The 26,284-nt window shown below is 36.1% G+C and overlaps 1 protein-coding gene across 7 annotated transcripts in view; it reads left to right on the forward strand.

Moving 5' to 3' along the window:
- The window catches only part of stag1a (STAG1 cohesin complex component a), a 93,658-nt gene that overhangs the window by 45,699 nt on the left and 21,675 nt on the right, over positions 1-26,284 (forward strand). For 5 of the 7 annotated variants that reach the window (XR_015477871.1, XR_015477872.1, XR_015477868.1 and 2 more), the window contains 17 exon segments: positions 12,661-12,802; positions 14,196-14,310; positions 14,411-14,563; positions 15,159-15,255; positions 15,367-15,443; positions 15,521-15,725; positions 18,618-18,769; positions 18,941-19,014; positions 19,100-19,223; positions 21,418-21,516; positions 21,597-21,676; positions 21,752-21,859; positions 22,458-22,572; positions 22,676-22,793; positions 25,543-25,646; positions 25,754-25,846; positions 25,932-26,021. Coding sequence is in view for 2 of the 7 variants with exons in the window: in NM_001362340.1 (NP_001349269.1) it covers positions 12,774-12,802; positions 14,196-14,310; positions 14,411-14,563; positions 15,159-15,255; positions 15,367-15,443; positions 15,521-15,725; positions 18,618-18,769; positions 18,941-19,014; positions 19,100-19,223; positions 21,418-21,516; positions 21,597-21,676; positions 21,752-21,859; positions 22,458-22,572; positions 22,676-22,793; positions 25,543-25,646; positions 25,754-25,846; positions 25,932-26,021 (1,833 nt within the window). In the remaining 5 variants the exon portion in view is untranslated. 7 annotated transcript variants of the gene reach the window in all.

A 26,284-nucleotide genomic window follows, 5' to 3' on the forward strand; every position in this document is an offset into this window, starting at 1 on the left:
TTATTTTTTAGATGAAATGTTCCTTTAAAGGTGCAGTATGTAAGTTTGACACCCAGGGGTTGAACGAGGTATTGCACTCCTGGTTAAAAAACACACGTTAGCGCAGGTTGCCAGATTGACGCCACCAACAGCAGTGAGCCTGACTGTTGAGCCTAAAGGCAGATTTAAACCGTGTATCAAATATCAGTGATTCAGCATGTACATTTAAAGAGCACCTATTTTGCATTTTAAAAGGTCAAATTTTGGTTTTGGGCATCTCCAACAACATGTTGATATGTGTTCAAGATCAAAAAACCTATTCACTGTCTTATAATATGATTTAATTTTTACCTAATTATTCCTGCGACTCTCATATGATTTGTTCAGCGATTCATTTGTTCCCCAACCCCTCCATAGCGCAAAGCTATACTGCGCTGATTGGTCCGATGACCCTGTCTGTTGTGACTGGTTGACTGGGTTTAGTGCAAGACAGAGAGAAATGCCCACCACGGGTATAAAGTAGCAGAGAGTATGTGAGCGCCCAATGCAGGAATGCATTAAAGCAGGGGTCTCAAACTGGCCCTTTGAAAGTCTCTGCATGGTTACAACGGCCCTCATATTGTTTGTCAGTAACTGAAATGGCCCCCCACCAATTTGAGTTTGAGACCCCTGCAATGCAGTTAAACACCAGCATATTACTCTACTCTTAACGCTAACGCCAAGTAATAACAACGACACACATTCAGTATTAATCCACACTGTGGCAAAAGTTGAACTGTTTTGAAAATTGAGCACGGTTGGCCATAGCATCCAACAGCAGAGAATCACGAGCACAAAACGCATTAAAATCAGTAAAGGAAGAAGCATGCGTCACATTTTCAATGTAGTTTTGGACACAATATGTGAATAGCCCATTAAAATTTAACCTGAGATACAGTACAAGCATTGATCTATAATAGTGATTATTAGACAAGCTGCGTGGCGCGATCATTACAACTTATAACACACAATTAAACACATATTTCGCAAACTACACAAAACGAGGCAACAATTTTAATTACACTTACATTTTTGATATGGAGGAAGAAGAAAGTGGTCCATATGAACTGTAACTGTTACTGACAAAGTCCCTGTTAAAGTCTGACAGTCCCACACATAATAGTCTCTGCTGCTCATTTAAAGAGCCCATATTATACATGAAATAAGGTCATATCTTGGTTGTAAGGGTCTCCAACAACAGTCTAATATGCATGCAAGGTCAAAAAACACTTTCATGGTCTTATAATCTGCATTTATTTTTATCTAATTATCCCAGCGACTCCTGTATGAATCGTCCAGTGATTCATTTGTTCCCAAACCCCTCCTTAGCGCGAAGCTAATCTGCGCTGATTGGGCCGATGACAGTCTGTCGCGATTGGTCGACTGCCTTCAGTCAGAGAGGGAAATGGCCAACAGCTAATCAGCAATTTAAAAAGTAATCACAGTTCATACACGCTCGATAGTGTAGGCGTGGACTTTAGCTGCCACACTATGGCGAGTGGATAGTGCCACGGATAACCGAACGAAGGAGACAGTCGTGTACTCGCCATACCACACACACACAAAAACACACACACACCTCCGGATGACAACGCTCCCGCTTCAGCCCGCACCCGCCAGGTTTTAGCCTGAGAACCCGCTCCGTTTTCTGCCCGCCGCGCCCGGTCCCGCTAGAGCGGAGAACACAACCAAATATCACCCAGTATACAGTCCAGACAGCCAAGCTGTCTGTATAAAAACAAACACACAGCACAAAGTACACAAAGCTCGTTCGTTCGTTCGCTCTCTCTCTCGCTCTCTCTCTCTCTCTCTCTCCCTCTCTCTCCCCGCGCCAGATTTCTGCGGCGCGGGAATACATTTCCGAATAAATCGCGGGAGCAGAACTCTAGCACGGAGCTCCATAAACAAACAGCACGCGTCGCGTTTTTAACGTGACTTTGCACGCGATAAGATAATATATCCAGTTAACCTGATACAGTACACGCGGTTACAAGTAACAAATCACAACTAAATACATTTGCAAGCTAGAGTAAACGAGGCAACAACTTTAACCGCACGTACTTACACTTGAGAAATGTAGGAAGAAACCCATCCTGACGTCCATCAGTTACTCTTTACTGATCCTTCCTTTAACAAACTCAGATGAAGTATTCTTTGTAGCATGTAGCTTCCAGAAGTTTCCAACTGCTTGGTTATAATGCTGATGTTTCATCTTTGGGTAGAGACTCAATATATCCATCTGCAGTGTGACTTCAATCGACCGGCATGTTTGTGTGCGTGTGTTTGTGGGTGTGCGTGTGTTTGTGGGTGTGTGTGTGTGTGTGTCTGGGTTACTGCGTCAGAGGGCGGGGCCTCAGGTTTGAAATCTCCCGGGTTTGCGCGTGCACGTGAAAAACTTTGTTTCGTTCGTACGTCATGGCGAAACACCTAATGACTCGGTATCAAGGCGACTCGTTTGAAGCACTATGATTCGACTCTTTTATAGATGAATCAACAGTTTTAAACACTGTATTCTTACAGATTTAAGCCTTAGCTGGATACTTCACTTCACTTAGAGCTGTGTTACACACTACATGGAGGGGAATTTTCAAAAACCCATAATATGGGCTCTTTAATAGCAAATGACCGGCAAATCCCATGTTGCAGCGTAGGTTATTGTATCAAAAATCAGAAAAATTACAGCAACAAACTAGGGTTGTAACAATATACCGGTATGACGGTTTACCATGATTTGAACGTGCACGATTATCATACCATGAACAATTGCATATCAACGGTTTTAACCCTTAAAGACCGAGACAGCCGACCGCGGCTAAAAATAAGTATTGCTCTTAAATGTTTAATAACTTTTGATCCGCTGATCCGATTCATACAATTCAAAGATTGGCATAAAGAAGAGAATCCCAGCTTTCCAGTGCTGTATCACATTCGCGGACTTTCAGAGGCTCCGGAATCAGTGCGGTTACGTCATCAACATTTGACAACGCTGATTTGACAAAGAAACGCTCGTCACTGTGTCTCCGGACAAATCAGACATGATACATTGATGCATTATCCCTCCTCCATGCCCAGATTGGTTCAAACTCGCTATATCACAACCAATAAGCATAGGTTTCGCTTTTGTTTGTGGACCAAGCTTTTTGAACAACACGGAATGAGAGATAGGCATACATTTATGCGCGGCTAAATAAAACGCCAAAAAAAAAAAGTTTTGCATGAAATAATTCTCATACTAAGTACTTTTGCATGCACAGCAGCACAGAAACATGACAAAACAGTGACACAGCAAAGACGAACTGCTGCTCTTGCTGTTTTCAAAAGACGCAAATGAAGATGCAGCTGTTTATCTGCATTGCAAACAACCATTTCCAAATCCATATCCATAGACAACCATATCCATGCTGGCACATAAAACCTAAGGATGTTCCATATTGAATCTAGTTTCGTTATGTAACTATTTATAGTATAGTAAATATTTATATCTATTTTTTACTGAGGATTTGCACCATGTTTATTTGGACTTTATTTGGACTTTGACACATTATTTATTATTTTCTTATTTTTATTTGTTCATTGTAAGTGGTGTTGTTTATAGTAACTAAAAATATATTATTTGGAAAAAGTCAAATTTGCTTCACTGTTCTATTATTTTGTAACATTTGTAACATACCGTATACCGTGAAACCGTCAAACCGTGGTATTGTTTTAGACGATTATCATACCGTGAAAAATTCATACCGTTACAACCCTACAACAAACACAGCACACGGTTGGCTATACTGTGTTATTTGTTGTGAAAATGAACTTTAACCCTTCATTCCCCGCGGCCGAATCTCCATCTGTCAGTGATCGCCACCTTTATGTCATGATCAGTCTGCTCAGAGACGCTCCATTAGTGTCTGAAGTCAAATGCGTGTTCACATTTTACCAGATCTGGAACTACATTTTTGGTGATGTACCATATTTGGTGATGTACCCATCGATGCATTGAAGCAAAAGATCCGAACCCAGCTCGATTCATTCATTCTACTCTGAGTCAACTATTTTGTTAAAGAGTTAATAGTTTTAAACACTGTACACTTTCAGATTTAAAGCTCAGCTGCATGTTTTCATTCACTTAGAGCTGTTACACACTGCATGAAAGCTCATTTTCAAAAACCTATAATAGAGGTAACCCATAAAGAGGTTTAATGTATTAATTACATAATAAATCTCACAATTTCGTTGGAGTGCAGTGAGTGCACTATTCTGTACATCTGAATGGCTCTACTTTAATTTCTGTCATGTTTCGTCTGACGCAAACAGCCCAATTGCTTATCACTGCAAATCTTGTCTCATAATGTGTTGTTAAGGCACGGTTACAATGTAACCTGCTCACCTAATGTTATTAGTTATGATGTTATTAATATTATTTGCAAATTAAAAACCACCTTATGTGGAACTCTGAATCTGTGCCTCAATCCAAAGGAAGTTCTTAACCGGAGGTCGCTTTTCAGTCACGAAGACACACTTTGAGAGCCTTTCTGACTGAATGAATGAAATACGCTGTTTTCCACAAAGGTAACCTGGGGTGCTGGATTAAAATTGGCTAAACTGGCTGTGGGCGGGATAAAGTGACCAAAACAAAGAGACGTTCCGGCATGTAACGCACATTTTCAAAGCAGAATATCTGACTTCAGCAATGCTTTTCATGTAAACAAGAATGTTCAATTAGCATGTTTCTTTAATATCTGCAAACATATAATGGTATTATTAAAGAGTCAAAAACTTACATACAGCACCTTAAAGAAAAATATGAATAATATGCAGTTTATTTAGAGATTATGCTTCTTGTTTGTTAATCGCTATAAATATCTATTTGTGTAATAATAGATATTTGTCCCAGCCTTTATGTTCTCTGCTTCACTAGCTCTCTTGTTGTATTTTCTGTTATTGCTTTGGCAATTTGAAGCAATTTTGTTATGCCAATAAAGCACTTGAGAGAGAGAGAGAGAGAGAAAGAAAGAGAGAGCAAGGGTTCGTCTCGACTGCATTAGGCTATTTCACCGTGCCTCAGATTGATTCTGCTGAACATGAGGAGCAGATGAAGGTCGTCTGTTTACACCCACGCTCTTAATGCTTTCATACTGCAACTTTTCGCTAGTTGTTTACGTCTTTTTCTCTCCTCCAGCCCTCATGGTGTGGGTAAAAAGATTTATTGAACCTAGCTCTGACGGTTCTTCATTTTCGATGTTATTAATTATATATGTTTGTAGGGTTGAATGGTGTGCATTGACTCATGTTTTCTTTGAGTGAGTCAGACTGTGAATGCTGTAACAGAGAATCAATAAAACGCAGACACGGACAACTCTGAATCACTTCCAGATACAAGCTCTTCAAGACCTTTATTTAGACAGTGATCACTCATCCTGTCCTTCAGCAGATCTGGAGAATAGCTGATGCATTTGCCATTTTCTGTTCTTTGAGAAAATCTGAGGCTATAATAAGGGTTTTAGTCAGTGTGTGTAAGGTGATGCATCGCATTTACATTGATAGCAGGTGATGTTTTGCGGAAATAGAAAGATATCATTATAATCAATTGTGTGCAGCATGATGCTTTTGTTGGAGGAAAATTTAACATTTGTGTATTGAAAACACATCAAACAGAAACACGTAAGTTTAGAAAGTACGATTTTTACACTCACATGAAGTGAGCTTTGAGTGACTATTCTGAGAACGCCAGGTGCACCGCACTGCCTTTTTTGTTGACAAGAGCAAAAGAAATGCAGTGGGCTTTTTTGTTGCAATGCAATGACTGAACCAGCTGAGTATTGTGCACAAACTTTGCTGTGATATTTAAGAATATTGTGATATTCAAGATTTGTCAAGTCATACAGCTCCGGATAACTCAAAACAGCTACTACAAGTCTTTCTTAAATCTAGAGGTCTGGGTGGGAGCGTGACTAAAAAATTAGTCGCGCTCCCATCCGCTTCTACAAGGTTTTATTCCTCACTTGACCATTCCCACCGTATATTCGGCCTTTGTTCACCCACAACCCGACCTGCCCTGTTTTCTACCCGCCCTGACCATTCACGCTAAATTTAGATCTGGTTTACAAAATTTCAAGTTTAAATTGGGTACTACCAAAAGAGAGAGATAACTGATAAATCTGACTGTTTTCTAATGTAAGCTACAAAAGCAGGGCATCTTCATTTTGCTCTCCTGGTGAAGCCCGCTTAGAGGACCATTCTGCAGATGATGCTCACACAGACTGTGTGAATAAAATGCACGTGCAGAAAGCAGTGGTCCATGCGTTCACTGGCTGTATCGCTGCTCAATAAGAATGAAGAAATCACTTAAGTGATATTCCTAAATAACGTCAGGACTCTAGAGCACTATATTTTTAGACCGCTCACTCCCGTTCAAATTACTCCAGAGTTACCGACTGCTACAGCGTTTTATACAGAAATTTATTCCCGTGCCGCAAGAAATGTGGTTGATTCCCACAGCTCCCACGGTACATAAACTAAGACTTTAAGCTCAATAAGCTACTAATTAGCTGCTTATTAATAGTTAGTAAGGTAGTAGTTGGGTAGGATTAGGGGTATAGAATAAGATCATACTTTTTAAGCATGAATAAACAGCCAATAGCTTAATAATTAGCCAGTAGTTAATAGTGAGAAATGGTACTTAAACTAAAGTACAACTACTTTATAGCTGTATTGTTTTTAGAAACTGTCTCTCTTGGGCATGATGCAGGAGCCACAACAAAAGACTCATGCACAAGGCAAAAAATTGGTAACACTTTATTTTGATGGTCCATTTGAATATTAGTAGACTGTGCTTAATGTTGATACTGCTCCTTTAACAGACATTCAACTGACTATAAGAAACTTTGCAAATACATGTCAACTTACCCTAACCTTAACCCCAACCTAACAGTCTACTTATAATCTAATGAGAATTAATTGGCATGTAGATGCAATGTAACTTAAATTCAACAAACAGACCATCAAAATAAAGTGTGATAAAAAATGTTATCTGTTCATCCAGGAATTCTGAATTTACAGTTCCTCTGTGAAATTATATACTATAACTTCACAGAAACGCCTCCTTGCCATTAATGCTTAAATAATATGCCTACATCACCTTTGGTTTCAAAATAATGACTAGCTTTATGGCTCCAACACATGCGTAAACAAAACCAACATTCTTCATGACTTCATGCAACAGGTGAAAAAAATATGTTTAGTCACATAACACTGGTTAATGGAAACGCAGTTATTTCATAGTATATTAGGTGTGCACAATTAATCGAAGGAATTGATAATGTTCATTTTGTCAGTGAAGTCGGTTCTGTAATCAGCTGTAAATCTTCAGCGCCTGCTTTTATATGGAGCACTGTCATAGTTCACTGATGAGCTACACAAAAATTGCAAATTATTTAGAATTAGTCTGCAATGGGTTCTATGCACAGCAAGTGTTTTTCAGCCACCGATAAACTTCTGGTGAAAGTTTCAATTTCACAATGTTCTTTTTACAGCATTAATGTTGTAATGTAATTAAAAAATAATCAGTTAAACAGTGAAAGCATTTATTTAGTTGTTCAAGGGAAAAAAAGAGATTTTAAATGCAAAAAACTCCATGGAAAATATAGTGCAGAACATTCATTCATTCATTCATTTTCTTTTTCGGCTTAGTCTGTTTATTAATCTGGGGTCGCCACAGCGGAATGAACTGCCAACTTATCCAGCATGTTTCACGCAGCGGATCCCTTTCTGGCTGCAACCCATCACAGGGAAACATCGGTATACTCCCATTCACACACATACACTACAGAGAATTTTAACTTACCTAATTCACCTCTAGCGCATGTCTTTGGACTTGTGGGGGAAACTGGAGCCTCTAGAGGAAACCCATGTGAACACAGGGAGAACATGCAAACTCCACACAGAAACGCCAACTGACCCAGCGGAGGCTTGAATCAGCGACCTTCTTGATGTGAGGTGATTGTGCTACCCACTGCGCCACCGTGCAGCCCTGGTGCAGAACAATTAAATTTAATTACGTGCTTCTTGTCTGGTCTGAGACCCACTTTGTATTGTTTGTCAATCAGGCAGCGAAGATTTTTAAAGTAACCAGATCTTTAATGTAATGATATTGTAATGGAAAGAAAGCTCACTGGAAGCACTTGAGCTGGCTTACTCAAAATTAAAAGTCCCTGTGTTTTTACCCTATTTGACAGCTGTTTTTGTCACTTCTCTGTAATCAACAGCTCCTGCTAGATCTGAAAGTATGTAAAAAAATCAACCATTACGCCAAACCCACTACATAACTTCAGTCGAGTGTCTGAAATAAATCGTCCTCTGAGATGAATCAATTGTTGTGTGATTGTTAGTTACATTGAATTAATGAAAGCAGTTAAATCCTTTGTTCGATATCCTGGGTCTCCTCTTTCCTGCAAGAGCACCCTCTGGTCTTCAGAGATTTACTAGTGATCACAGCTTTTGATAAATTGTTATATTGATTTCATGTTTTTATTCATTTATCATGCAACCCTACAACATATCACTGAGGTTTTGCTCAAATCTGTAATAGAACTTTGCTCACTCATGTAAATTGATATGGTCTTCGATGATTTTTTATTTGTGGAGCACAAGATATTTTGGGTTTTGGAAGGAATGACACTTTTGTAATTGAGTATTCAACCGACAAATATTGTAAATCAAAATAGTAAAGCATTCTAGTAACTAAGGACATGCACATGTATAATATGAATGTATTTTTGTGCTGATACCTTGGCTAGGTTAGGGCTGTCATGGGTAAATATGACAAAATCTGCCATGATTTGAAAAAAAAGAGAAAAAAAGATATTCATTCATAGGATATGAATACAGTTTCACAAGATGGTTTGAATAGCACTATTTAAAAGTTTCCTGAGCAGTCTAACAGTGTTTAGGTGCAGTATTTAATACACTTTTAGCTGTACTAAGCTTTTCACTCATCATAGCACACGTGCTGCTGATGATGTGACAATAAAAGTGATTAGATTTTGATTTGATTTGAAATTGAATGCAAAAGATACTTTTCTTACTTTGTTGCATTTTTACTTAGATTCTTAGATCAATTCTCAATTCTTAGATAAAAAAATCTGTTTTGTTCTCACCTTTAGAAGAAATAATTTTTTTCTTAAAACAAGCTAAATTATCTGCCAATGGGGTGAGTAAAATAATCTTATTTTGGCATTAAGATGTAGATATTTGCACTAGAAACAAGTTTTTTTTTTTCATAAATTGTATAAATAATTAACTACAATTAATCTTTGTTACTCAATATCATAAAGTTTGTGCCCGAATATTTTGAACTCTCTTGAAATGCTCAGTCACTGGCCTTAAAAACTCTTGCAAATGATAAACTTTCACTCTATTATGGTTAAACTTGGGTCAACATTGCATATCCTGCAATGTGACTATTGCTATTTCGAACATTGTGATATTGATCAGAATTGCTGATTCTGAAGCTATAGATTGTGCAGCCCTAACTTGAATTATAATATAAGTCATTCTAACTGCATTCATATAATCTTCATTAGTCAGTGCTTTTGAAAAGTGTTTTTTTTTTCTCGCTATCTTTTTCTTTGCCATACCATTGTAATACTTCTTTAAAATTTCATTCATTAGTTCATTCGTTCATTCATTCATTCATTCATTCATTCATTTATTCATTCATTCATTCATTCATTCATTTTATTTTCGGCTGTGGTGGAAATTAATTTGATTAAACTTATTTTCATTTTATATACTAATTTGTTCTAATTATTAAGGTCTGTTCGTCAATTTTTTCATGGATTTACTGTTTAAGTTTGACCAAATGTGACCACTTTAACATCTGTTTATCGCCAGACAAGATCTAGACAAGTACATGGTGATTTAACAAACTACATGTTCGGATGGGGTGTAAGGCTAAAATGTAGTTGGTCAAAAGTGAAGTTTGAGCGCTGATGTAACTGTGATTTATCCTGTATGTCACTGATGACCTTGTGGGTATTACAAACTAGATAAAAAGAGAACGCACTCTGTGTCTCACTCTCTGCAGAAACGTTGATGTAAGATTGTGACCTTTTTTGCAAAGAATAAAACTTTAAAAGACACTTTGGGTAAGAATTTGTCTTCTTGACCACTGAGAGAGCCTCCACTACACGGCTTAGTTCCTTTATTAATCTGGGGTTGCCACAGCGGGATGAACCGTTATTGCAAAAAAAAGTGCTTTTAGAAAGTTGATGCCCCCCTCCCCTTTTGTTACATACTTGACAATGTCTGCTTAGTGCTTACACATGATTAAAACAACAATTTCTATATTATATAACAGACAAAAAAAATATCATGTGTTAACCTAAAAAAATTGACTAATGAAACTTAAATAACAATTTAGTTGGGCTAAATATTATCCTTAATATTTTAAAGTTCTGGAGAAAAAAGTCATTTTCATTCATTTTCAATCATTTTCAGTCAATCAGTCATTGTTCATTTTAATTTTAATTTTAAGTTTTTATTTTTATTTTACTACTTTTCTACTAAATGTATACCTAGACTGGCCTCGAAATGAACGTAGCTCCACCTGTGTCTGTTTAATTTCAGACATACTGCATGTGTGTGTTTTTGCTAGTGTTGCTGTGGTGTGATACAGCACCCTGTGTAATGTGTGGCCATGTGCTGCTAGTGAGTGTTTTAGCAGCAGTGTGTCAGCAATGGGGGAGGGGAGGTCATATTTAGATGCTCTAATGTGCGCAAGACACCACTCAGGATGAGGCCACAGGGTCAAATACACGCCAGACAGTTCTCAAACACACTCTTGCCCACATCAATGCTACTTATTTGTTATTAATACACTGATAAACAGGACTTTTGTACAAAAGTTTTTGTCTGTATCTCCTAAAAGCAACCGAGTTTAACTTCACTGCACCTGTGAAAGCCAGTCCTCCAGGACACCTACAGTGTGCAGCCATCTAGTGGCAGTTTAACGTGGATAAGCTTTACTTTTTCACTACTTTTAAACTCTTACCTGTAGTTCACAGTTCATTAAGATTTAATGAAATGAAATAAATTATTTTTTCTGTATAAAGATGGTTGGGATTAAAGAGTTGTTTTGTAACTTTTCCATTTTTGAGAGTGTAAATTTAGAGTTTATAGTACTCTGGAAATCCTCACCATGACCTGGTGGTCTGTATGCATCACCGTAAGAGTTCATCTGCATTATAGAAGGAAAGATTAAAACAAAACCTGAAGAGTGTTTATACTGTGGTTCAACTTGTGGGCATTTTCACATTGAAGTATTAGTGGAGAGGGAACATTTTAATGAAAACTTTCTTAGCCTGCCCCCTACTGTTGCCCGAGAAGTGCTTTACATCCTTTGGACTTCAGCTTTGGGTTAGTGAGAGGAAAATCACCCAGAAAGCGTATTTATGAGCAGTACTCCCTCTCTCAGAGCCTAAAGAACATCATTTAAATTTTTAAAGCTTTGGAAATTCTCCTAAAAAGATGTTTTATAATCGCTTCAAAGAATCATTAAAGGTCAAGTACTTTATGGTTCATACTGCCCCTAGTGGTCATAGTTAAGTTTAGTCAGGACAACGTGCACATGACACAGTTAAATTACTTACTTTATTGTTTACTTACTTTTTAAAAATTAAATGTTTGATATGCTTTGCCTCTGTGTTGTATTAAACAATCAAACAGACACCTTTAAGTCTTCTGTTGTGTTTTGAAGGTAAAAACGTAATACTTAGGAAATTAAATGAATTTACTGTTGGTTAGTCAGTGACTTAAATTTGGTATTTAACCCTATTTTTAATATACCAAAATGCAATTTTATGAACAACAGTAATGACAAAAGATTTATCTGAACTTAAAACGTGTAGATTTTGGTTTTGGTGATGTCAGTGTGAGTTTAAATCCGTTTTACAAATGATTTATGTAGCAGAATTCCTAATGCTTGTTTGTGTGTTTGTATCTCTTAAAAGCGATTATATAGATTGACACTTCTGTTGATGATGATGTGCTGCTGCACTTCATCAAATTACCAGTTGGTGTCGCTGTTTAGCCTTTTAAACTTGACTTCTCGCCTATGTTAGTGGTTCAGAAGGTCTTCAAGGTTATAAACGCGCAAAAACGTGTGTCTATAACATTTGAACAGCTGAAAGGGACACGATTCACATAATGTTACATTTATTTTGGTTATATGTCAATAAACACAAGTATCACTAATTTTTGACTGTGGAATATTTGATTTGTCGAAGTAGGTAGTTCACCCAAAAATGAAAATATACTCACTATCTACTCTCTCTTAAGCAGTTCTTAACATTTTTTTCTTCTGTTGAAGACTAAACAAAGATATTTTAAAGAAAGTGAACATCTGTAACCATTGACTTGCATTTTAGGAAAAATAAGTATTGAAGTCAATGGTTACAGGTTTCCAGCTTTCTTCAAAATATGTTTCTTCATGTCCAACAGAACAAAAAGAAACTCAAACTGGTTTGGAACGAGTAAATAATGACAGAACTTTCAGTTTCAGAGTGATCTAAATATATAGAGTGCATGTTTTCCTGTAGTCTATTCTGAACAAACAAATGTTTGATATATTTGTTTCTTTCTCATGTCTTGCAGGCTCAGAGTCGCCATGTTAATATTGTGATCTCCTTTTAAAGCACACTGAAGACCCGTCCCAACAGAGCAGACACACTTCAGACCTGTAACACAACATCTAACCCTCCGTCATCATGATCACCTCAGAGCTGCCGGTGCTACAGTGAGTCCTCTCTTCATTTACACTTTCACACTAAACCATTACTATAAACAATCAGCTCTCTGTCTTAAGAGAAGTTAAGGTACAATTGTGAAACATAATAGAATGTTTTAAAAAGAGAACAACCTTAAGAATCGCAATTGTTGTCTAAACAAATATAATCAATAAAGAAGGAATAATTCATTTTACACCATAAAAATGTGTGTATGTGTTATGCTCAGACAACTTTTTTCTAGCATGACAAACAAAACAATATAAATCTTAAATGGGAGGAAAAACTCGGCATCGCCCAAATAATGTCATTTAAATGTTTCATCCTAATTGTCAAGTGGCAGTGCACTATTATTGAGCTAAATAAATGTTAGAACTCACCCTTTTCTCTTGTTCTTTCACTGCTTAATTTAAATGAAGGACAATTTTATTCATTTATTATTTATATAAATTTATAATAAATAAATTTAAATAGAGAAATACTATTTATTTAGTATTTCAATGAACAGTAGGTGCTTCCTCAGCAAAGAGGAGATCCAGGATATCAAACAGAGTATTTCATTCACATAGTTCATTGAGTATTACTTTAAAAAATATGTATAATTTTATCTATACAGACCTATACTGCACGTCGCATGTACATAAACTTGTATTAACTACATTTATTGTAAGTGTCAAGTGTAAACTAATTTATTCAAAGTCAAGTTAAAAGCTGCTTTGGAATATATGATGCAGCATGTTTAAATGTAAACAGCTTTATTTGATTTATTTTTATTTATCAAATTGTTTTGAACTGTTAATGAAAATTACAATATTTATTCACTGATGCTAAAATCAGAATGATGAGGAGAATAATAAATGATAATAAAGCTTATTAATTTAGGATTTAATTAATTAATTTAGGCATTTTTTATTTACAGTTTATTATTGTTGTTATATACAAATACTGTGGTTAAAGTTTTCAATGAATCGAATAAATATTGTAAAATAACAGCAATCATAATAATAATAATAATATTTGTTTTGTATATTCTGGTAAATACAGTAAAATATACTTTTATTAAAATAAATAAATAGAAAATATTAATTCTATTAACATTAATCAAGCTGAATCGTCATATAAAGGGTTCTATAAAACCATTTTTTTAAAATATATTTTGGAAACTTCTGTTAGTTTTTTATTAAAAAATAATTAAACAAAAACAGTTTTGATAAAAAAAATATTTTGACCTACATTTCATTAATATTAATTACTCCAATTTATTGAGTTATTGTTATTAACAAGTAAAATGTAGCTTTTAAAACGCATGTCGTCACAAAACTTATGTGACTTAGTGACTCAGAGGTTGATCTGAGTTCAAGAAGAGATGACAGTGAGTGTTTGTGTGTGTTTTTCTTCTGTCAGGGACACTGGTGATTCAGGTCAGGACACAGTGAGTCTCAGTATGAGCATGAGTGAGCTGGATGACCCTGGAGACGGAAAGATCAAGAAGAAGAGAGGAAGACCTGGCAGACCACCAGTATGCCTCACATAAGCACTGCTTTCTTGACCTATAACAGAAGAAAGTATTGTGTGTTATTTCTGATTTAACCCAGCATTTCTATTCCCCCTGACTCCAGGCAGCCAACAAGAAGCCTCGGAAGTCTCCATCAGAAAAGGGCTTTATGGCAGTCCAGAGGGGGAGAAAGGCCAATGGCATTAGCCAGCAGAATGGAGAGGGAGATCCTGTTACTCTGTTTGAAGTGGTCAAACAGGGAAAGAGTGCTATGCAGGTGTGCAACCAACGTAACAACAACAACAACAAAACATTACAAATCACTATGTGCTTTAATAAAAACTACACTAGTTACTTGCTACTGAAAGAACACAAATGCTGAATAAATGCTTTTGTCTTTAAAGTTTTATTCATCAAAGATTCTAAAAAATTGAGCAGTTTGTGCCTTAAATTATATAATGCCATTTAAAATCTTTAGCATTTAGCCCATCTATAAGTTGAAATTTAAACCTTTGTGGTCTTAAAATATATATATAATATTTTTTGACATAATAAAAAATAGGTTTTTACATTAAAACATAGAGTTAAAAATATTCTGACAAAATACATCAGATTTGCAAAAAAAAAAAAAAAGAACAAAAATAGAAGAACACTAATTGTAAATACTTTTCTTTTTTGTTTTGGTTTATCAAAAAATCCTTTAACAATTAACATCCATAAGCCTCCACAACTGTTTTCAACATACATTATGTGTTTTCATATTAAAAGGATTTCACAAGCAAACTCACTTAATAACTCTTAATTTTTTTCTGGAAAAGCTTTCATTGAGCAATTTTTCCAACGTGTTGATGTTGTTTTCATGACCCTTTCAGTCTGTGGTTGATGACTGGATCGAGTCGTATAAGCAGGACAGAGATCTAGCACTTCTGGACCTCATCAACTTCTTCATCCAGTGCTCTGGCTGTAAAGGTACTAGTAATTCATGCTCTGAAAATAACTTAAATAATATTAAACAATAATAATCATAATATGTAAGTCTTTGTTAACAGTAGTGATGATTACACTCTTCTTTCATTTCAGGCACTGTAAGAATCGAAATGTTTCGCAATATGCAGAATGCTGAAATCATCCGCAAAATGACAGAAGAGTTTGACGAGGTATTCCCCCCCCTCATTTATGCTGTGTGCAATGAGCTTTATACCCCAGCCTGATCTCACTTTGTGTTTCAATGCAGGACAGTGGCGATTACCCTTTGACCATTTCTGGCCCTCTGTGGAAGAAGTTTCGCTACAACTTCTGTGAGTTCATCTGTGTACTGATCCGCCAGTGCCAGTACAGCATCATCTATGATGAATACATGATGGACACAGTCATCTCTCTGCTCACGGGCCTGTCAGACTCACAGGTCCGAGCCTTCAGACACACCAGCACTCTCGCAGGTACAGACATGTTTGTGATTATGATCTTTTACTGCCAGAGTAAATGATTGGTTGTTTCTTTTTTTTAAATATACTTAATTTTTATAGTATTTTAGAAACGTTTAACCACACACTGGTTTGTTGCAATCGGTTTCCTCAAACAGTTTAAGTTCAAAACTAATCCTAATGAGTACTATAAACCTAATCCATTTTAGTAAACGAAGCAATTTGAGCACAATAAAACCTAATGAATGAGAAGAACTCCAATTAACTGAGTACTGTAAAACCCAATAAATCAACTTAAACCGTTTGAGAAGACCGATAACAACAAACCATTTAAGTTAAAATTCTGATCTATATGATTACTGGGAACTTACTCCATTTAAGTTGAAGTAATTTGGTATTTAACTACACTCATTTCATTTGATAAAGTTGACTGTTGGGTTTTACATTGCAGTGAAAAGAATACAAACCAAATAATAATATACATATACATATACATGTGTGTGTGTGTGTGTGTGTATATATTTTTTCTATTAGTACTTATTTTCATTTAATCTGAAAAAAGAAAAAAAACAACAGCAAAGTATACTATTCATTTATTCATTCATTCATTTTCTTTTCGGCTTAGTCCCTTTATTAATTTGGGGTCGCCACAGCGGAATCAACTGCCAACTTATCCAGCATATGTTTGACGCAGTGGATGCACACTGATTCTCACACATACATACACTATGAACAATTTAGCCTACCCAGTTCACCTGTACCGCATGTGTTTGGACTGTGGGGGAAACCGGAGCAGCCAGAGGAAACCCACGCAAACACTGAGAACATGCAAACTCCACACAGAAATGCCAACTGACCCAGCCGAGGCTCGAACCAGCGACCTTCTCGCTGTGAGGCGACAGCACTACCTACTACCTACTATTAAATCATTTTAAAAAGTTGTTTGATAAAATAACGATTTTGTTTTTGTTGTTTTTAATATGAATTGTTTACTTCTCAGTATAGTAGCAGGGCTTTATAGTTAAAAGTAATCTCATGGACAACAAGCAATCCGGCTTTAAGAAAGGCCACTCAACTGAGACTGCCCTGCTCTCGGTCGTGGAGGATCTCAGACTGGCTAAAGCAGACTCAAAATCATCAGTCCTCATCTTGCTGGACTTGTCAGCTGCTTTTGACACTGTCAACCACCAGATCCCGCTATCTACCCTCGAGTCACTGGGCGTTGCGGGCACTGTTATACAATGGTTCAGATCTTACCTCTCTGACAGGTCATTCAGGGTGTCTTGAGGGGGAGAGGTGTCCAACCTACAGCATCTAAACACTGGGGTACCTCAAAGCTCTGTTCTTGGGCCACTTCTCTTCTCCATCTACACGTCATCTCTAGGACCAGTCATCCAGAAACATGGATTCTCCTACCACTGCTATGCTGATGATACCCAGCTATACCTCTCTTTTCATCCTGATGATCCCTCGGTTTCAGCTCGCATCTCAGCCTGCCTGTTGGACATTTCACACTGGATGAATGATCATCATCTTCAGCTTAACCTCGCAAAAACAGAAATGCTTGTAGTTGCTGCCAACCCGACTCTACACCATAACTTTTCAATCCAGATGGATGGGGCAACCATTACTGCATCCAAAATGGTGAAAAGCCTTGGAGTAACGATTGATGACCAACTAAACTTCTCTGACCACATTTCTAGAACTGCTCGATCATGCAGATTCGCACTCTATAACATCAGAAAGAACCAACCCTTCTTATCTGAACATGCAGCTCAACTCCTTGTTCAAGCTCTTGTTCTCTCCAAACTGGATTACTGTAACTCTCTACTAGCTGGGCTTCCAGCTAACTCTATCAAGCCTCTTCAACTGCTCCAGAATGCAGCAGCACAAGTAGTCTTCAATGAACCTAAACGAGCACATGTCACTCCGCTGCTTATCCGTTTGCACTGGCTGCCAGTTGCTGCTCGCATCAAATTCAAAGCTCTGATGTTTGCCTACAAAGCGATTTCTGGCTTTGCTCCTTCTTATCTGCTCTCACTTCTGCAGATCTGTGTGCCCTCCAGAAACTTGCGTTCTGTGAATGAACGTCGCCTCGTGGTTCCATCCCAAAGATGGAAGAAATCACTTTTGCGAACGCTCACGCTCAATCTGCCCAGTTGGTGGAATGAACTCCCTAACTGCATCAGAACGGCAGAGTCACTCGCTGTTTTCAAGAAACAACTAAAAACTCAACTATTTAGTCTCCACTTCACTTCCTATTCTGCAATTGCCTCTCTGGATATACCACTAACTGTACCCAAAAAAAAAAAAAAAAAAAAAAAATTACTAATACTTTCCTTTTTAGACTTTACAAACCTGAAACTTGCCTTATTCATTGTTGCTCTTATAGTTGTGTAAATTGCTTCCTTGTCCTCATTTGTAAGTCGCTTTGGATAAAAGCATCTGCTAAATGACTAAATGTAAATTTAAATGTAAAAGTAAAACCATAACACTAAAGTCAATTCTAGAATTAAATGTTAACTGAACAAATGAAATATGAAAACTGATGTCAGCTAACAATAGTGTAAAATGTTTTGTACGTAAGTTAATGTTAAAGTAACTCAAATAAAAACTAAAATAAAAATATTTAAAGCTAGATAGACGTGAATTACTAAAAAGTCATGAAAATTACTAAAAAGTCATGTACAGCCTAAAATATAATAATTATACAAATTTTTAAAATGTTTTAAGAAATGCTGCTAATAATAAAATAGGTATGATAATTATAACAGTTATAATAAAAATAGTATTATTTTATTATTAAATACTCTTGAAAAAACAAGCAAGTTGTTTTTAAGTTCCTTCAATATATTTCTCTAAAAAAAAAACAAAAGAAACATCTGTAAACTTTTTCTGTGGTCTTAGCCATGAAGCTGATGACAGCTCTGGTGAACGTGGCTCTGAACCTGAGCATTAACCAGGACAACACACAGAGACAGTACGAAGCTGAACGCAGCAAAATAGTGGGAAAGAGAGCCACTGAGAAGCTGGAGCTCTTGCTTCAAAAGAGGAAAGAGGTATTATGTCTTCAGCAACCCTGTGTTTTCATTATTCCATTTTCATTATTCATTATTCAATAACTTACCATTGTTTTTTATGTACGCTAATTATAACAGAAATCCACTCCAGAGATTTTTTTTGGCTACAGACATTGATCATTTCCTCATGTAAACAAACTTTTTCCCCAGCTTCAAGAAAACCAAGATGAAATCGAAAACATGATGAACTCCATTTTCAAGGGAATCTTTGTTCATCGCTATAGGTGCTTAAACTTATATCTGCTCTCGATAATAGCACATGTGGTTGTGTGTAGAGTTCTGATCTGGTTTTCTGTGTGCCTCTGCCAGGGATGCAATAGCTGAAATCAGAGCCATTTGTATAGAGGAGATCGGTGTATGGATGAAAATGTACAGTGATGCCTTCTTGAACGACAGCTACCTGAAGTATGTGGGCTGGACCTTACATGACCGGGTACGGCTCATGATTTTGGTTTGTTATTTTGTGACAAATTGGATTCAATGTTGGTTTGTTTTTTTACACAGCGAATGTACACAGGATTTTGAGTATCTGTTTTTTCACTCCATAATTTGAAAAACTGTAAACTGACAGAACATTTTTTAATAAAAATATTTTTTTTGTAGTTAGTAATAAATTTGGCCAAATCATGTACAGTTGAAGTCAGTATTATTAGCCCTTTTGAATTATTAGCCCCCCTGTCTATTTATCCCCCAATTTCTGTTTTATAGAAGGATCTTTTCAACATCTAAACATTATAGTTTTAATAACTTATGTCTAATAACTGTTTAATTTTTTCTTTGTCATGATGACAGTAAAGATTATTTTTGGCTTTTTTTTGGCCTTTATTAAGTGGAAATGACAGTATTCCAGACAGGAAGCGAAGTGGGAGAGAGACAGGGGGTAGGGACGGGAAATTTCCTCGAGCCGGGATTCGAACTTGGGATGTCGGAAGTGCTACTGCAAGAAAATATTATTTCACAACAAATTTTTCAATTTTTCAAGATGGCAGTATTCAGCTTAAATCGCAATTTAAAAACTTAAACAGGTTGATGAGGCTAACTAGGCAAGTCATTAAATACCCGTGGCTTGTTCTGTAGACAGTCGCAAAAAATATTGCTTTAGGACACTAACAATATTGTTAATTAAACAAAAAGCTGCTTTTATTCTTGCTGAAATAAAACAAATAAGACTTTCTCTAAAAGAGTAAATATTCCAGGAAATATTACTGTGAAAAATTCCTTGCTCTGTTAAACATTATTTGGTAAATATTTAATATAGAAAATAAAAATGCACAAGAGGGCGAATACATTTGACTTCAACTGTAGAAAAAAACTAAGAACATATATATGAATAAAACTTTTTCATATAGTGTATAGTGAGGTTTATTGTATGTTAATGATGCTGATTTGGAGATTTATGGCTCAGTGCTGGAGGAAAACAACTAATTTTGACAGCTTTTAAAAAATGCAATTGAAACCTATTAGCTCAAATTCATAAAGTGCGACAAAAGGAACACTTCAGATTGTAGTTTGAATGCTTTATTTACTTTAGACTGATACTTTTGTTTAGAAATCTCAAAATTTAGGTGCACTCAAAAAAGTTACTCATTGGATGAACTTAATTGAATTGAGGGCAGGATTTCCATCCAATAAATTTGGATATACAATTAAATGCAGTTAAGTTGGTCAAACACAATTTTATTAAATTAAAGTTTGAATACATTTGTATTTTTAATTAACTTAACTCAGGTTTAAATATATAATTTATGTCTATTATGTATCATAATAGTCTCTTAGTTTTATTTAAAGTAATTCTAAACAAACTAAAAGAGCCATTTTAAGGATATTTCACCAATTACATATATTCTGAAGCATGCGTGAAGAGACTAACCATACCAACATACAAAATTATATGAAAAATGTGCGTACAGACGTTTTCGTTAATAAACCATTAAATCTTTTGTTCTATCCTTATATAAGGCATAATTAGTGTCTCACCTTAAGTTTCGAGGCTTTGTCAACTGTGACTGCATCTTTAGAGAGCATACAGATATGTTTGCTGAGAGTGATGGACTGTTCTGGGCCCAATCTCATTCAAATATGTTTTTTGTGTCAAAAGGTGACTTTTTAGGATGATGTTTATCTTATCTTATGATGTTTGGTGTGCTTTGTGGAGTTGGAAAAAGTGCCTGAGCATCAGGTGCATTGATGCAGTGTGGTTGCCCAGGATCATAAAAAATAGAAGAGTCTTTTCTAAAGTCCACAAAAAAAAATGCATTGCAAGACACCTCAAGATTTTAGAAGTAAAATCGTGTTCCACATCCAACATCAAAACTTTCATTACCATTAAAGTTCTTATTCTTTTGTTTTAGTGCCATAATTATCTCTTTCTTAATTCTTCATTTCACCAAACACTCCAAAGTCACTAACAGAAAAACAAGTTTAAGAACAACAAACTAATTTTTTGAGTGCATTGGATTTTGTTTGAATGTTTAAGAAACTCATTTTGTTGTGAATTAGGCAGAACGTTTTCGTGGGAAGTTCAAATGTGTGTATAAATACAAAAAAAATATAGGCAGTTATTAGTGAATGAGATCCAGTGTTTTCCCATTGTCTCTTCTTAATGTCAGAACTTTCTTGTTTTCCAGCAAGGTGAAGTGCGCTTGAAGTGTTTGAAAGCCTTACAAAACCTTTACACAAACCGTGAACTGTTTCCAAAACTTGAGCTCTTCACAAACCGCTTCAAGGTAAGAGTGCTGTTCAGTGACAGAATTAAGAGTTCTCTGAATGTCTGCTCCATATTTACCCTACTGAATTGTCCTGACAGGACCGTATCGTGTCCATGACGCTGGATAAAGAGTATGATGTTGCTGTGGAGGCCATCAGACTGGTCACGCTCATCCTGCAGTGAGTGAAGCTCAGATGCTGATTGTGATTGGAGACTGGATGCTTTCCTTCATCAAATGTTGTTGATTTGTTCAGGGGTAGTGAGGATGCTCTGTCTAATGAAGACTGTGAGAATGTGTATCATCTGGTGTATTCGGCTCACAGGCCTGTAGCAGTGGCTGCTGGGGAGTTTCTACATCGGAAGTGAGCCAGCTAAACATCTTTGACTATAATTTTCTTTTTTATTATTTCATTTTTTCTTAATTACATTTAACACTTACAATATTGTACATTTTATTTTGCATATATTATGTTATTTTTAATTAATCAAAATAATAATAAATAAATAATTCTTACATTGTCTATAATTTTAACTGCTAATGGTATATTTTTTAGATTTTTTATTGTTTTTAATAATTCATTTAGTTTTATTTTTTATATTAATATACAATTTTATTAAATGTATTTTTTTTATCAAATTTAATATGAAATAAAATATATTTTGTTTAACTTAAGAAGTTATTTTATTTTGATGTTTGACTATTTAAATTACATTTTAAAGTGGAATTGAATTTTACATATATTTTATTTGTACATTTTACTGTTTTAATTTGGTTTATTTTATATAGTTTTTATTATTTTATTTATATGAGCTTTTTATTTATTTAATTATGAAACATTTTTTAAAATTTTATATTTTAATTTATATATTGTTTAATTATTATTTTATTAAAGATTTTTAATTAACAAATAACAAACAAACTAAAAGTATTCTACTCTCCTAATGCTTCGTCATGCATAGGTTGTTCAGCAGACATGATCCTCAGGCAGAGGAAGCTCTAGCCAAGCGCAGAGGCAGGAGCAGCCCAAACGGAAACCTAATCCGCATGCTGGTGCTTTTCTTTTTGGAGAGTGAGGTATGGCCACAACTGATTTTTGACAGTAAAACACAATATTTTTCTCCTAAGGTGTCTCTAGAATCCAGCCTTTAATATTGAATGGCATCTTTTGTGTTTCCAGCTGCATGAACATGCTGCCTATCTAGTGGACAGTTTGTGGGAGAGCTCTCAGGAGCTGCTGAAGGACTGGGAGTGCATGACTGAACTGCTACTGGAGGAGCCAGTGCAGGGAGAGGAGGGTACGAACAGCCTCACGGTCGATCCTGGTTGACAAAAAGCACTTGGGATATTTTTTAACAAATTTTTGATCAGTATTGTATTTATTATGATTTTGACAAATTCATTTGAATGTAGAAACATTCACTGTAAAAGGAGCCACATCTTATCACTATTACCTTAAGCCTAGTTTATACTTGATGAGTCTGCTAGTTTGCTTGAGAATGTGTGCGCGGGGAATGTAACTTCATCGCTGTGTTTCCAGAGGTTCACTTTGGGTGTGCGCGACATGATTTCGGCTGGAGGAGTGCATGATTTGTTTTAAGACTCGAGCTAACAGTTTGTGCGCCCCCATGTTTAACTTGAGATAAATATGAAACACTTTAAAGAGATTTAGTTCAAAACAGGTACGACTCTACAGACATCTTTATGATCCGTGATCATAAAGATAACCAAATAATCAATAATTCTTGAATAGAAATTGCAACAGCCGTGGGAAAGGATGAAAGTTTTTGTTAAAAAGTTTGGAAAAGCCTGAGGGATAAGTTTGTTAAAGCCAAAAGAGGCCATGGCAAAAGTGGAGACCCAGGTACACAATTACAGAAATATGTTTTTCCATCAGTCATCGCTTTTACCAGTGGTGGAAAAGTACTGAAAAATCATACTCAAGGAAAAGTACTATTACAAAAATTTAGTGAAAGTAGAGTAAAAGTATCTGTTGTAAATATTACTCAAAGTATGAGTAAAAAGTAGCCCTTTCAAAATTACTCAAGAGTAGTGAGTATTACGCTGTAAAAAGCTGATGCATCATTCATTCATTTTCTTGTCAGCTTAGTCCCTTTATTAATCCGGGGTTACCACCGCAGAATAAACCGCCAACTTATCTAGCACATTTTTACGCAGCGGATGCCCTTCCAGCCGCAACCCATCTCTGGGAAACATCCACACACAAACACACACACACAAAAACACAGACACACACACACACATACACTACAGACAATTTAGCTTAATCAATTGACCTGTGCCGCAGGTTGGATTGTGGGGGAAACAGGAGCACCCAGAGGAAACCCAGGAAAACGCAGGGAGAACATGCAAACTACACACAGAAATGCCAACAGAGCTGAGGTTCGAACCAGCGTCCCAGCGGCCTTCTTGCTGTGGGGCGACAGCACTACCTACTGCGCCACTGCAAAAGCTGTTTGATAAAAACTGGCAGTTTTTATCAAACTACTCGCCCTAAAAGCTGATTTATTTACATGTAATTCGTGCATGTTCGTATGTAATCATAACATTCCGTAGTGCATTAATTATTGCCTAGCAGGCACACAACATCATAAAAAAGTTCATATTTGGTTAGATTTAGGTTGTGATGTCAGGTGACAATGTTTAATTCAATGTCTAACCAGCGTCTAAAAACAACGTTATTTTGATGTCCAATAAAGACGTCAAATGACATTGATATTTGGTTGATTTTAGGTCGTTAGAAAGTGACCAAAATCCAATGCCAAGCCAACATCTTAAACCAGCATCATACTGACATCAAATACTGACAGTTTGCTGCAATTATAAAGTGCACATGTCTTGAGGTAGTTTATTATGAGGCGATTTACCTTCTATGTGCGATCTGATTGAACAGGAATGACAGGACTGATTGTTCTAATCTCCATAGACAAGAAAAAATAAAGTAGTGATTGCAGGTTAAAGGAAAGAAGAAAGTACAGATACTGCACTAAAAATGTACTCAAGGGAAAGTAAAAGTGCACATTTTTAAAACTACTTAGCAAATTATAATTCCTGAGAAAAAGTAATTAATTATAGTAATTTGAGTATTTGTAATTAGTTACATTACACCACTGGGTTTTACACTGATGCATATATTACAAATTTGCACTAAAAAATTTAGTAGTTGAAGAACAAATTATTTCTTTGATAACAGCTTTTATTCTTGCCATAATAAAAAAGTATGTTTGTAGAGCAACTCATGTTCTGTTGTCATCAATATTTTAATAAACTTTAATAGGTAGAACTGTCCGAGATATGACCAAAAGCAAGTGATGCATCAAAGCATGCATATACTTGAGAAAATGATTGTTTATATACACACACAGGCACGTGCACACATAGGGCTCTACCTGTGCAGTGCACATGCCCTTTTTAGTCCTAGATAGAAAGTGCCCTTCCAAAATGATCAAAAGTGCCCCCGCGATGCGGCACACCCTCGGTCCCGCCCTCCAGTAGGCGTGCGACAACACCGCTCTTGAGCACGCGCGCGACAACACAGCTGATCAGAACGCGCGCGACAGACCTCTCCAACATTTTCATGTCATTATAGTTATGTCATAGCATTAGTACTTGCAGTGTCTTGAAGTTAATGTTTTCATAACAAATGCCATAGAAACAATACAGTTAGGCTGCTTTTTTATGGTATTGAGGTTATTATACATTTGAATACAATATAATCAGCTTTCTGTAATTTAATGCTTTTTAAAATATTTCCTAGGAGCTGTATAAAGGGTTGATAATTAGGGATAATAAAGGGTTGCACATTTTACATATAAGTTTATAATAATAACTAATTACTTATGACCAATTTCTTTTGTCTTTGCAATGATAGAACATGCTATTTTACTAGTTATTTTGCAAGATACTAGTATTCATCTTAAGTTTAATTCAAAGACTCAACTAGGTTAATTAGTTTAACTATACAAGTCACCCTCATTGTCTTCTAAATATATTCATGTCTTTCTGTGTCTCTGTGTTTGTGTTCAGTGTTGGCAGACAGACAGGAGAGTTCTCTGATTGAACTGACTGTATGTACCATTCGTCAGGCTGCAGAGGCCCATCCGCCAGTGGGGAGAGGAACTGGAAAAAGGGTAAAAGACCTTTACCTCGCGAGCTACTGTATATGGCTAAAAACACCTGCTTCAGTTTATGTTTCTTTAAAACCCAAAGGTATTCAGTTTAGTCTATTATTATGCAGGTCTTGACTGCTAAAGAAAGGAAGATGCAGATTGATGACAAAAACAAATTAACAGAGCATTTCATCATGGCTCTCCCCATGCTGCTCTCAAAAGTAGGACAAAGAGCCTTCTGTTTTTATGCTTCCATACATCAAAACTTTGCATTTATGTATTAATAAAGCTGTTTTTCACTTACAGTACCAGACAGATTCAGAGAAAGTAGCCAATCTTCTTCAGATCCCACAGTACTTTGACCTGGACGTGTACAGCGCTGGGAGAATGGAGAAGGTGAGATGTTTCTTCATCTATATCTGCTTTGTCTACACCCCATGACACTTTGCATGAATTATGGGAGTAACTTTTATTAAATTTGATGCAATTATGAAGTGTTTTTTTTTGGGGGGAAATGGGTACAAGAGGTGCTATTTTTATCCTCACAGATCTTCCATTAACAAACTTCCATTAAAAACCTTTTTGCAGCAATATTATGGACGTATATTGAATATTACTGTACAGCATGAAATAATCTGGAGGAACAAAACACAGTGAAT

This window comes from Danio rerio, chromosome 2, assembly GCF_052040795.2.
Source record: "Danio rerio strain M-AB ecotype USA chromosome 2, GRCz13ab, whole genome shotgun sequence".
Classification (NCBI taxonomy): domain Eukaryota; kingdom Metazoa; phylum Chordata; class Actinopteri; order Cypriniformes; family Danionidae; genus Danio; species Danio rerio.